The 13,068-nt window shown below is 38.4% G+C and overlaps 2 protein-coding genes across 4 annotated transcripts; one reads left to right on the top strand and one right to left on the bottom strand.

The window, feature by feature from the left end:
* The first annotated feature begins 534 nt into the window (after positions 1–534).
* Positions 535–2,807, top strand: LOC121267023 (F-box protein At5g06550). Its single transcript, XM_041170909.1, has 2 exons — positions 535–1,916; positions 2,373–2,807. Exons 1-2 carry the CDS (start codon positions 601–603, stop codon positions 2,608–2,610), a joined length of 1,554 nt encoding a protein of 517 aa, XP_041026843.1. The 5' UTR covers positions 535–600; the 3' UTR covers positions 2,611–2,807.
* Positions 2,808–3,423: 616 nt separating this feature from the next.
* Positions 3,424–12,728, bottom strand: LOC121267022 (protein downstream neighbor of son homolog). 3 transcript variants are annotated; one of them, XM_041170906.1, is made up of 16 exons: positions 12,605–12,728; positions 12,365–12,513; positions 10,854–11,017; positions 10,026–10,099; positions 9,809–9,947; positions 9,586–9,674; positions 9,353–9,506; positions 9,073–9,272; positions 7,919–8,124; positions 7,699–7,797; positions 7,139–7,260; positions 6,039–6,140; positions 5,462–5,571; positions 5,219–5,306; positions 4,520–4,716; positions 3,424–3,852 (listed from the first exon to the last, which is right to left on the bottom strand). In XM_041170906.1, the coding sequence occupies exons 3-16, from the start codon at positions 10,962–10,964 to the stop codon at positions 3,636–3,638; spliced, it is 1,908 nt and encodes a 635-aa protein (XP_041026840.1). In that variant the 5' UTR covers positions 10,965–11,017; positions 12,365–12,513; positions 12,605–12,728; the 3' UTR covers positions 3,424–3,635. The 3 variants fall into 3 exon arrangements, with proteins under 3 accessions (XP_041026840.1, XP_041026842.1, XP_041026841.1); XM_041170908.1 differs by lacking the exon at positions 12,365–12,513; XM_041170907.1 differs by lacking the exons at positions 12,365–12,513; positions 12,605–12,728 and adding an exon at positions 11,741–12,016.
* Positions 12,729–13,068: the final 340 nt, after the last annotated feature.

Here is a 13,068-nt window from a genome sequence, read left to right as displayed (position 1 = left end):
CCTAATAATATTGTATATGAGATATTTTTAATTTTATTTAAATAGTTGACATATGAAAGCATTTCAAATGTGTTAAATCAGCAAGTAATCGAAACTGGCAAGATTTTAAGAGTAAGAGCAAACACTCCGTTGTCTATAACTATCAATATCCGCAGTATAAGGTTAGGCCTCATTAGCTGAAGTTTGGTAATGCACAATAAATTCTACCGAGTGAGTGAATTGAAATTTGAGAGGCTATATATATGTATGGAGTAATACTAACTACACGTTTTAAATAGATAAGTTGTATAAGTATTTTGTAAAAAAATAAGTCTCACTAATAAATAATAGGTTTTTTACACTTTTTAGGTGAGTCTACTTTTTTATAAAATTTTATATGAGATTTGTCTATTTAAAATTTGTACAAATCATTTCGCCTCTTAATAGGTCTAGGTCTGTATGTAACGGCCTTGATAGCTGGTTTAAGCCCGCCCAGGCTGAGCCCAATCCATGTTGGGCCTGGGCTTTGGTGGATTATATGAAACGACAAAACCTTTCAGCTTCTCCACCAATGGCTAAACCCTCCGCCTCTACAATCATCGTCGCGCAAAACGTCCAACAATGCTGAGCTGCAGGTCAATGCTTTATCAAACCATAAAGAAAAAGAAAAAGAACAAACGCAAAAACGAAAACAAGATTGCTGCAAATAGAGCTGTTTCCAGAAAGCAAAGTTCCATTTCCAAAAACAATGAATCGCCATACCAGGAGTATGAAGAAGAAGAAGATACTGGAGAAGGTTTTAGCCTTAAGACCTCAGCTCCTCCATCACACACTCATGGGGTTCAACCACTGGGCAATCTCTACCTCAACCCAGGTTTTATAAACTCCAGAAATACTGGCTTAGGTAACCTCCAAACCCTTACTGATGAGCTTGTTCTTGACATCCTAGGCCTCCTGGACGGAACCCACTTGGGTGTCTTGGCCACGGTTAGCAAATCTTTCTATGTTTTCACTAACCATGAACCACTCTGGAGGAACCTTGTTCTGGAAAATCTAAATGGTGGTTTTTCCTATAATGGGTCTTGGAAATCTACTTATATTGCCGCTTCTTACCCTTCATTCGAGGTTTCGGATATTTGTGTTTCCCGTTTGAGGGTGAGGGATTTTTATTCTGATTATCTTTTCCAGAGTTGGCTCTGTGCTAATCTTGAAATGAAACCTGAGTGGCTTGAAAGAGATAATATAATACGAAGGAAAGGCATTTCGGTTGAAGAATTCGTGTTGAATTTCGAGGAACCAAATAAGCCGGTTTTGCTGGAAGGGTGTTTGGATAATTGGGTTGCACCCAAAAAATGGGACACAGATTATTTGGTTCGATTGTGTGGTGATGTTCGATTTGCAGTAGGACCGGTGGAGATGAAGCTTGAGGAGTACTTTAAGTACTCGGATCAGACGAGGGAAGAAAGGCCATTGTATTTGTTTGACCCAAAATTTGCAGAAAAAGTTCCAAAATTGGGTTCAGAATATGAAGTTCCAGTGTACTTTGGGGAGGATTTGTTCAATGTTTTGGGTAATGAGAGGCCAGATTATAGGTGGATTATAATTGGACCCGCTGGGTCTGGTTCATCGTTCCACATTGATCCCAATTCCACATCAGCTTGGAATGCAGTTATCAAGGGTTCCAAGAAGTGGGTCTTGTTTCCTCCTGATGTGGTTCCACCTGGGGTGCACCCAAGCCCAGATGGTGCTGAGGTAGCATGTCCTGTTTCAATCATTGAGTGGTTCATGAACTTCTATGGTGCAACAAAAACTTGGAAAAAGAAACCTATTGAGTGCATCTGTAGGGCTGGGGAGGTGATCTTTGTGCCTAATGGATGGTGGCATTTGGTGATTAACCTGGAGGAGTCCATTGCCATTACACAGAATTATGTTAGCAGGTATCCTTGTGATATCTATTAATCTTATGGTTTTAAAGAACCCCCTTATCTGCTTGTGGCGAATTTCATCTGTGGAAAGAAATTACTTTCACTCCAGTCAGAACAGCAATTTGAAAAAAAAAAAAAATGAAGATTTGACATATGATATGCAAACAGAAACAAAATGAAAAATTTTAGCTTAAGCCATGTAAATCTTCCCCAGTTGTTCCAGAATGCATCAACAACAATATCGTTAGCACATGTTGAAACTTGGCTTCATCCCCTGATATTTCACCCAACTTAAAGAACTGGAATAGATTATACTAGCAGTTTAATGGCATTTCTCTTGTAGTTGTTTCACAATAATTGATATACTGCCCTGTTAACTCTATCATGCATGCCTATTCTGTAATATCCAGTCTTCTAGGACAGAACTCAAAAAGAAAAAAAAAATTATATATGGTTTACATGTTGCAGGAGGAATTTGTTGAATGTCTTGGACTTTCTTAAGAGGCCAAACGCAAACACACTGGTATCTGGAACAAGAGACCGAGTGAATTTGTATGACAAGTTTAAGAATGCCATTGAAACTTCTTTCCCCGGAACCTTGGAGCAGTTGGTGCAGGAAGCAGAGGAGAAAAGGGCACAGCAAAAACTTTCCTTTTGGGACACAGTAACAGATTCCAAGGTGGGGGCTTTCAAGTTCTCTTTCTAGACACACATGAAGACCACAGCGGTGTCCGCAAACCAGACGAATACTCCGGAGTGGCAGCATACTTTTTGGGGTATATCAATCTCGGTTGTTGCTTCTAACTTCCTAGATTTGTACCATTCAAACAGTTTTGAATTTGATTTACTTGACATCATCATTGTACTCGATTTTTTGAAACAATAGAAATGCTTTTACAAGTCTGTCTTAACGCATCCCATAAATATTGTAGGAAAAGAAAGAGTTCCATATATTGATATAAAGCCAAACCATTGCATATGGAATATTGGCATTTCCTACTAGCTAATGCATCATGGAGAACATTTGAAAGCTCTTATGTTTGAAAGGCAAGGTGTCAACATGGGACTTGCCAAGTCGTTTAGGCATATCGGCCAATCCATGAATGTCAATTTGATGCCAAACTCTATTGAACATAGTTACATTAAGCACAATAGTTTTGACGAACGAGTAGTGAACCATGAACAAATCGAGAATCTCAATTTCTTTATTTATATAAGATGCATTAATACGGAGATAATCAGTCCCATGGTTCATTTTTCGATCGAATTGCAACGCATAGGCCTCCTGCCTTAATCTGACCTTCCACTTCCACTGAAGTTCTGTACTCAAAAGTGGGATCTGTAGCTATGAGCACTCGAGCCCACGATCAGATTATCGACCATGGATATGCGCAAAAATCCTTAGTTCTTACCATATATGCTAGATTTGAGACATGGGGAAGCAAGCCTTCCAAGTTTCATCATAACTATCACCTTTTATCATTTTTATTTAACCTTACTAGGGGGGCGGGCCAATTTCACATCATCAAAATGGTGAAATATTTTAAAAGATTGTTCAACGAGTTTTACAAAAGCAATAATCAACAATGTTACATTGTTACTGATATGATTATACAAGATTGCAATGCAAAAGAAAGGAGAAAACGCAGGGGTTAAAAGGACCATAAATCAGCAACGATTAGTGAAAACGGGGATATTGCTGTATCTGGCAAAGATCCCGAAAGCAGAATGTCATAGAGGAGAAAGTGAAGCTGTATAAGAACCATCAGAGTACTTCAAGCCTTTTAATAAACCTGAGCACAAGTACGGAGTAATGATGGCGTCTGGAATACCAAAATCATAGCTGCTTTCTTGCAAGCGCTCACCCTCTGCAGCTTGAGAATCAGATTTCTTACAAGCTGCACCAAGAGCTACATTCAACCCAACTGAGGTAGGTTCCGTTATAAAACTGAAAGAGCACCAAAATTAAAATCGGTAAGCTAAATATACGTAGCCATTGTCTAATAACACATTTAATTCAAACTGTTTTATTAACCAAATGCACGTGAAACTCTATTCTGTAAAACAATGTTGGGAAGCTAACATAATCTATGACTGCCTAAGACTGGTGCAAAACAAGCAATTAAGACCATCAAGGATAAATTGGATACACTGGGTTCAGCCCTTGGTAAAAATAGGGAAAAAGAATAACCTTTCATAACATTAATTCATGCAACTTAATCAACAAAATCAATCTAGAGAAGCCTCAAAGCTTATCTCGTCTTTTCCTGGACAACTTCCCCATACTTCCAGTAAAGCAACTTAAATATCTATTCTATCATAACCAAAAAATTTGCCACTTTAAGATATACTTGATAGGTTCTCAACCTACCCACTTTAATTTTGTTCGTTTAAGAGTGATGGCACTTTCTAGCTGTGAGACACCACTCACACCCCCCCCCCCCCCCCCCCCCCCCCCCCCCAAAAAAAAAAAAAAAGAAGAATACCCCTTACGATACCTTATGACTCAGTGAAAGAATACCAAAGCAATATTATAAGAAGTGAAAGAATAACTCAAGCATGTTAAAATCATCAAAGACTCAGTATCATGTTACAAAATCTACCCCTTATGATACCTTGCCTCGAAGCTTCTCCCTTCAGAACCCATAACTGCACACATACTACATATAATCCATGGTGGAAGATATGCATCCTTGATTTCAATGCTATAGCAGAGGCCAGCAGAAGAACCGGGCACATGTTCACCACCATCACTGGATTCTTTAGGAGGACAAGCAATATGATCTGCTCTTTTCCACTCCATGCACTTTACCTGCAAACCAAAAGGAAAAAACAATAAATTTCAATAATATGTTTCACAGCAATGAGCAATAACAGCATATATTTGTTTTTTTTTTAACATATATTTGTTGACTCAAAGAAGTGTTCCTAGCATTTATATGTTTGTACACTGAATAAATGCAAGTAATAGAACATTCGCGTCAAACAACTTTCTGCTTCTGTAGTACCGCAGAAGTGATATCGCATTGGCAATAGGTTACTGGTAACATAGTAAAGGCAGCGATGCAGGTTTTTGACAACAACTAGCATCTGCAATGGCAATATAGGTTTGGAGAATTATGCTTGAACCAAAACCAGACATGGGCAGAGCTAAAAGTGTGATATAAAGCAACTACTAGATATGCTGACTTGGCAATCTAGATGAGAGAATGACTCAATATTATGGTTTGAGCATGTTTTGAACTTCCATAACACCTATTATATGCTGAACTTTATTGGCAGAGGAACCCCTAATTTACATGTTTTATACGTACCTCTGGAGCAGATAGGGCAGCATTCTTAAATGGCACAGGTGAACACAATAAAGGAACATCCATACCAGCTAAGAAGGTCAAGAAAGATCTGGAGAAAACCACAAGAAAAAGGAGTGAGATTTGGCAACATGATAATGGACATAAGAAACATGAAGAAAACCATTTACACTGATAATATAGTATCTGAAAAATCAAGTTACTAAAACAGTAATCTTTTAGAAACTTAATTAACAATGTGCTGACCTATAATTTAACAAGAAATCATATAAACCATGTACGCTCTTATTGCCACTGAAAACCAGCAAAGATTGTGAGCTATTATCGATGTCAGATGAGGAACTCACGCGCCGAGTCTGCATAGCATTTCAAAGGAAAGTCCAATGACTATAAATGCGCAAGAAATGATATCAAAAGTAGTAGACCAATTCCCTAACTACGACATAATACACAGCTAATTATAAACAAGACTTCCTTGCAGAGAAGATGGACCTGCCCCTTCCAAATATGTGATAAGTTCAGAGGGAATGGCATACATGCCCACCATGCTGCAACCAATATCTTTGCAAAATGGAGACCCACATCATCCTATATTAAAACTAGTCAGGTTTCCCTTTTGGTTTTCAAACTAACCAAAAGCCTTCTTATTTCAATTGGTCAATAAGTCAGAAAGAGGCAATTCCAGGACTAGAATAAACTCCTTAGTGGGACAATAATCATCAATGTCCCACACGGTGGTTATATCTCATGGTCCACCTCAGGCCTGAATTCAGAAAAGTCAAGTGAGAGTAGACTGCCAAATATAAAAGGTAGAGATAAAAACCTGGCCTAAATTATGCTTCACAATCTCTGAGAGCTCGACCAGATCTTCGGTAGTTGCTTGCTCTACTTCAGAATGGCAAAGAGGCATAGAGAAACAAACATCCTAGAAAACATTGATTGCAACATAATAAGATGTCAGACAATATTGAACATATAGAAATCTATTAAAAGGAAAAATATACATGTGACACGGTGTGGAAATCAAAGAATACATTCTATCATGACAACAGTTCAGCAGTACATAATTTACATACTGTAAGGTCTACAAATTCTTGGAACAATATCAATCTCGGGCAGCATTAGATGATCAAAATATATTGTACAATTATTCATATGGCTATCTCTCTCCTAAATCTACAACCAAATATAATTCTATCAATGTGGCTTGTTATTCATCTAATGTTATTGCAAATAAAGTTTTCAAATTCCAAAAATTAAGTCAAAACTTGCATTTGCTAATGTAGAACTAAATTCAAAGATTAATCACATTCGTAGATAGAAATCAGATATTCTCTTAAATTTAACAATTCAAGTCAGAGCTCTAAAATCCTTAAATCTATGTACTTTACTACCACCACCTCAGTAAAATCCTCAAACAAGGCAAGTTCAATTTGTGCCAGCTTTGAAGCGACCTGTGAACCCGATACAGAATGATAAGATTAAAATTGAGAATAAATCGGCTGTGTACCCTTCAGCATAACTCGAGCGACCCGATTACTTGTTCGTGACTATGCAAGGAATGGGTCATACCTCGTTGTGCTGTGTTGTAACAAGGGTCCATAACTAATTTCTTATACAGGATATATTGGGTCGTGTATTGCCTAGTCAACTCCCTGGCCCACATAGACAGGTTGTGTTGTGTTTGAGTTAGGGTGTGTGACATGTTTGGCTGATCAAATTGACTCATATATGACCCGACACAAACCCAAACCTGTAGCACAGATTGCCAGCCGTACAAACATGTTCTATCAAAAGCAAAATTACTTCTTAGCCATGCACTACACAATAAATAAGAAAACAATAGACCACAAATATTTGCTTAATAAAAAACAGGTACAAGCTCCAAATAAAAAGCTTGAAAACTGAAGGAGTACATCTTACATGTTCTCTCAACAATGATCTCAAACCTTTCGTTGAACGGGAGATATAAGCACTGCATGAGCACTTGGTCCTCCTCAAGCCATCACCACCGTTGAACATAACCACAAAGTGTGAAGTACAGACTACAAAGTTTTCAATAAAATCAGTCCGTCAACGCAGATTTTCACACTAAAATGAGATTTAACTGGTGGAAGAAACAGTAAAGAGTCTAAGAATAAAAAAACGTTCAGTAGGCAGCATTAATGAACATAAACATGCATATTTTCTTCCAGACAACCTATGGTATGTGCAATATGAAACCATTATCCATTGACAACTATCATAAAAAAGGATTTGTACAGATTTAATAAAAAGCCAGATCCTTATTGTTGCAACTCATAAAAATTATTCAGGCATAATATAATTGTAAATTTAGGATTTAAGTTCCAAAGGGATCACATTGTGGTGCTACTGTAGAGCATAATTAACTGCTTCTAATCTGAGTTCAGAAGGTACTCTATGCATACATACTTGATAGGATTTGATAAACAAATTGTACTGGTGTAAGAATAGGTGATTACCATAAAAGAGATTGCAAAAATGATTCCGAAGCATGTAGTAAAGACTACGAAAAGAGTCTTCCCATGCAAGCTGTCGTTTATTTAGAAAATCCATTTCCACTGCACAAAAGGAAAAAGCATTAAGGACCATGGTTGGGGTTGTGGGGGGGGGGGGGGGGGGGGGATTTGTGGAGGATTTGGTCAGCTTGTGGAAGTAAACAAATTTATTTATTTGACACACCTCCATCTGCCGCTGACGAGGTCAACACTGAGATGAGAGAAGGTGGTAAGGTAGATTGAGGATAAACCCAAGAATGCATAACTTTAGAATTTAAGGCATGCAAAGTGGATGTGTGCACTGAGCTATGTCTGTTATTCTGACCCTCAAAATGACCAAATTGGAATGGGAGCTGTGGCATGGTACTTGACATTATTGACCTGTGAATTCTTATTACAGGAAAACAAGATAAAGTCAGTTCACCAATGAGAATAGCCAATCAGGCTATCGTATGGATAAACAATAAGCAATGTATTTGAATTACATCCCGAGCTCTTGGCATGATCACAGCATGTCGATTAATGTTACATAGTTCACGATAGATAACAAAATGAAAAGATTTTTGTCTTTCACGATCATGCTATCAGTACATAACCATTATTTTGTGTACTTAATAGCAAGACTCATTTGTCAAAGATTAAAAACCAAAGTAGAATTTTCATTAACAGACAGATCTGAAAGAAAACCCATTAAATAACAGTCAAGAAAAAGGTAGACCCAAAAAGAATACATGCTGACCCGTGATGCATTTGAAGATACAACCCTCAACAGAAAAAATTGGCAAGAAGAAATGTTGAGTTCAAGTTTTTAAAAGATACATAATCGAGGATAAGGAAATATCTCAATCAGAAGTTTCTGAATTCATCAATTTTTTTTTTTTTATCAAAATCCGAGAACCAAGACAAAAAAACTTTCTCAAGCCGCTCACTTTGATTCTACGATCTTCAAAGTCAAATATTGCCGAAACAAGTCCATATGATATTAGACATGCAAGGAAATATCTTTTTCGTGTACATGCAAAGGAAAGGAAATGGTCATCCGATCAATAAAATGTATGACAAGAAAATTGTGTGTAGATAAATAGCATTCATCCCAGCTAAAGCATCGATGCAGGAATATAATGCCCACTATGACCATCCCAAAGGAAAGGAAATGGTGGTCCGATTAATAAAATGCATGACAAGAAAATTGTGTGTAGATAAATAGCATTCATCCCAGCTAAAGCGTCAATGCAGGAATATAATGCCCACTATGAACCATCCCATAGGATGATTCAATCACTGGCAATAACCAAACCATTAAGAACATGATGACCTTAGATATGCATGTACACTCACCGGTTCACTGGGTAAGAGGACACCAGCCGCACATGAGTTTTCAGTGTAAAATCTAAAGGAGCCTTTGCACCAGGTATATGGCATTCAGAGCAGAAATTGCCTGAATAAGTTGTAGGATCCCCATGTCTTTTGGAAGAATCATGAGGTAAACCAGAAATGGCAGGAGGGTCAGGGACAGCCAGTCCTTTTAATGCTTTATCCTATGAAAAGAAGTGGTGACTTATTCATATCAAATTTTAAGATTAAATATTTTTGAAAGGAAACCGCATAGAGTATATACCATATCAACTGTTGCCAAGCCAAATGATCTATCACCACCTGATGAGAGCTCGCTAACACTACGGAATGTACTTTGACTACACTTTCCAATCGTTTGAAAAGCTTGTGCCACACCATGTTCGGCATCTTCAGCAGAAGCAACAGAACTTTCTGGACTGCAAGAGATAAAAGTGTAAACTATTGAAGAAACATGCTCTTTTATTGTAAAATAGTAGACCATACAGGAAGGCATACCATGAGAGTTGGTGCCGTCTCTTGGCAGCCAAATTTGAAAGCAGAGATATATTCTTGAGGCTGCTAATTGGCTCAACTGAATTATTTTCCTGAATAAAACAAAAGAAAATTATTTTTACATAGGAAGCTAGGAACGATTACATTCAGATTCAGAGGTTTAAACCAGATTGAGAAGGTACACAAAAAAATAAAATTAATCTCATATACAAGGAAATATATTAACCTTTGCATTTTCTTTTCCAGAAAGCATTCTAAACCTGGATTTTTTAACAGGAAATACTTCATCCATACGGGTGTCAATGTATCTTAGGTTCCTTGACTGTTCAGGCTTCCTGAGCCCATGATCCACTTCATTAGTATCGCTGAGATTGAACAAGTTTTGGTGAGATACATACCCAGAAGAAGAATAATAATTCAAAGAGAAGTAAGGAAACACCTACTTTGAAGTACCAAGCAAAGGGGCTGGAGATTCATCTACAAGCTCTGTAGCATTCACCTGCTTCAATTGCTCTCCCTGTCATGCATCCACCAATGAATGAACAGTGAGTCCTTTCTCTATAAAATTTCTTACTGCTTGTTAGTATGAACAGGAGACTTCCTAGAAGTTAATTGTAACTAAATGCAATTCAAATTGTCTCCTGAGAGCACTAAGCTAGAAACATTAATTTCACTTGGAAAGTAATGAGAAATTAGATCTTCTATAACATACATCTAAAGTGTATACGAGCTTGCAGATGCACACAGAAGTTACACATAAAAATGAAACAGCCATCCCATGCAATGATGTATGGTTACCATAGGCTAAGAAAATTGTCAACCAAACTAGACACTCTGTATGCTTGCCAATTTTTTTGTTGAGTGACGTTGAATTTTCTCAATGTAGATTAGTCAGTAAAAAATTACCAGTACATCATCAATTCCAACCAAAGACCATAAAGCAGTGATGAACCATAGAATACATCCATAAACCATATGCATGGAAAGTTTTGCGTAAGGACATGACTTGGTGTAGAGTTGAAACTCACTGATGTAGATTCCATATCATTCTCACTAAGAGTTACAAGTGATTGAAAGATCTGGAGCCAATATAAACCATTGTTGCCAGGCCACAGTATTTTCTCACTACCACTATCATGTTAGGGACAGGCCAAAATTGAGCCATCTAAATGACAAAAGACTGATCATCCTCAACATATTACAGCAAATGATGATTCGAGCTGAAAACCACAAGCATTGATCAAAATAAGGTCATTAGTTTAGCAACTTACTCTCAGTTCTGATGGAGTCTTCCTTTTAACCGCAGCACCAACCTTCAGAACTCCTCCACCAATTTGAAGAGAACTAGAAGTTAAAGAACCAGGTGCAGCAACCTTTGCCATGGTGTAGGGTTAGAAAACTCTGACTACGACACCTCGACAACTCAATTCAGCTCCTACAAAGGGTTCAGAGCCAAAAGATAACAAGTCTTCAAAAGATAACACCGTTCGCAAGCACTCCTGATGACAACCATTAAAACTTAACTGGAGGTGGTGTTTGTGAGATTAATTGAAAGAGCAATCGCTCTTATGTGATGAAATGAAAGGAACGGCCAACAAATCAGTTTCTAGTGGTCCAACTTGAATATTCTTGAAGTTGTATGGTAATGCGTGAGTCTCTAAGCTATTTGATGCAGGAAAGTTTTAAAACTGTTTCCATTGTAGACCAATGGACAATAGTTCATTTAAATAGACTCGCTAAAACTTAATTGTTCATTCATCCATCCCACATCACTCTCATTCTCAAAATATCTCGTACCGGTGGCAAATCCATCAGTACGGAAATCTCATTCTACCACACCATGTACCAAACTGTATTCTATCACAAATTTAGCTTCATCAACTTTTGGAAATAAGGTAGCCACGGGTAATAGATGTAGTTTCACGCACAAAGGCATCTACCGCTACATTTTCGAACTTAAATTTCCATTAAAAGTGCCTGCAATAGAAAATACGTTCAGGAATCACGACAACAGTTTATTTTCTATGGAAACAAGCGGAGGACGAGCAATCCAGTTCCCGATGTATCAAATCTATATAAAAGGTAAACAAAAACTTATAGACGTTGTATAGAGCTCAAAACCATTGATGACAATGAGATTCAGAAAAGAATGACTTACTTGCGCGAATAACTACTTTCCGATAAAAGCATCAAGACGAGAGGCCGATAAAATGTAGATTCTAGGGTTTCGAATCGATTTGTCCTCCTGTTAGAAATCAGTGGCAAACCCACAGAGAGGACGAGATAGATACGAGTTGCGAGTGGAGGGAGGGAGGGAGGGAGGGAGAGAGAGAGAGAGGCAGAGATGTGGGAAAAATGCGGTAAAGTTTGTGGAATTGGGTTTGGTTTGAACCAACGTGGAATTTTCTTGTGAACGAAAAATTCTATTCGTAGTCCAATTCGCGCACCCCTTGCGCACGAAGATGACATGGAATGGGGCTAGGTTAATGAAACGGTGCGGATTGCGTTTGGCGGGAGATGAAATTAAAAAAAATGCAGCAGAAGAAGAATGGTCTAATGGCCGGCCATTCAAGGTCCAACAAACATGCCGCCGACTCGCGTAGCATGGAAAAACAGGAATAGAAACAACAAAGAGGATCCGTAAGCATGGCCTTCGGAATTGAACTGAAGCAGTGGATCAACATAAACAAATAGATTTAAAAGAACAGGAAATAAAAAATCGGGTGGATCTGGAGGTGCAGAGTTTGCCAGCCAGATATTTAAAAACAGGACAGGAGCTTACCAACCAGAGACGACGCCGACGGAGTTCGCCGAAGGGAGCAGCGGGATCGAGAGGCAATGGCAGAAGTCCTATCCTTCCTGCCTCTTCGTCGTGTATCTAGAGGAAGAAGACGTGTTCTGCTATTTTGTGTCGTGTTTCATTTCTTTTGCCTTTTTTTTTTAATATAAAACAACCGTGGCAGAACGCCAAGTCAGTAGGTGTGCGCAAGTGTCGTGTAATAATGGAGAACATCGAGTTTACCTCTGAATTTGGAGCTTTACGAAGACGCAGCTTAATGAAGTCAGTCCCAGTTAGGGCATTATGTGTACTGATGAAGGGAGGGGGAGATGAAGCACGGGGACGGGATTTCGAAGGGAGGGGGGAAATACAGAGAAGAAAAGATAAGAAGAAGCTTCGTAGGGGGACGGGCTTCAACGAGGAGGGGGAAAACGGAGAGATGAGCCAAAAGGGAAGGGGAAGAAAAGCTTCGTAGATTCAACGAGGAGGGATTCCAAATTTCCAAAATGCAGAACTGGTTTTTTTAGTGAACCCGGTTCACATGTGCGGTGTGGGGGTGTGGGATTTTACGCAGTGGCTGATGAGAAGAAATGTTAAAATTTTCGGTAGCAGTGCCACGGTGCCACGGTGCCACTCCCGGCTCGTTTGAACAGTAAGATAAAATGTATTGATAATTTGAATAAAATATTATTATAATATTATTTTTT

This window comes from Juglans microcarpa x Juglans regia, chromosome 5S, assembly GCF_004785595.1.
Source record: "Juglans microcarpa x Juglans regia isolate MS1-56 chromosome 5S, Jm3101_v1.0, whole genome shotgun sequence".
Classification (NCBI taxonomy): domain Eukaryota; kingdom Viridiplantae; phylum Streptophyta; class Magnoliopsida; order Fagales; family Juglandaceae; genus Juglans; species Juglans microcarpa x Juglans regia.
Note: the sequence above shows the minus strand (reverse complement) of the source record. Positions and strands in the feature narration are given on the sequence as shown.

Bases quoted from the DNA above. Each gene is read 5' to 3' on its own strand.
- LOC121267023 (XM_041170909.1), top strand. From the start codon at position 601: ATGCTGAGCTGCAGGTCAATGCTTTATCAAACCATAAAGAAAAAGAAA. The intron at 1,917-2,372 runs GTATCCTTGTGA...TACATGTTGCAG, and splicing joins ACACAGAATTATGTTAGCAG to GAGGAATTTGTTGAATGTCT.
- LOC121267022 (XM_041170906.1), bottom strand. From the start codon at position 10,964: ATGGCAAAGGTTGCTGCACCTGGTTCTTTAACTTCTAGTTCTCTTCAA. The intron at 7,798-7,918 runs GTGTGTCAAATA...CCTTTTGTGCAG, and splicing joins CTCGTCAGCGGCAGATGGAG to TGGAAATGGATTTTCTAAAT. The intron at 7,261-7,698 runs GTAATCACCTAT...AAAACTTTGTAG, and splicing joins TTTTTGCAATCTCTTTTATG to TCTGTACTTCACACTTTGTG.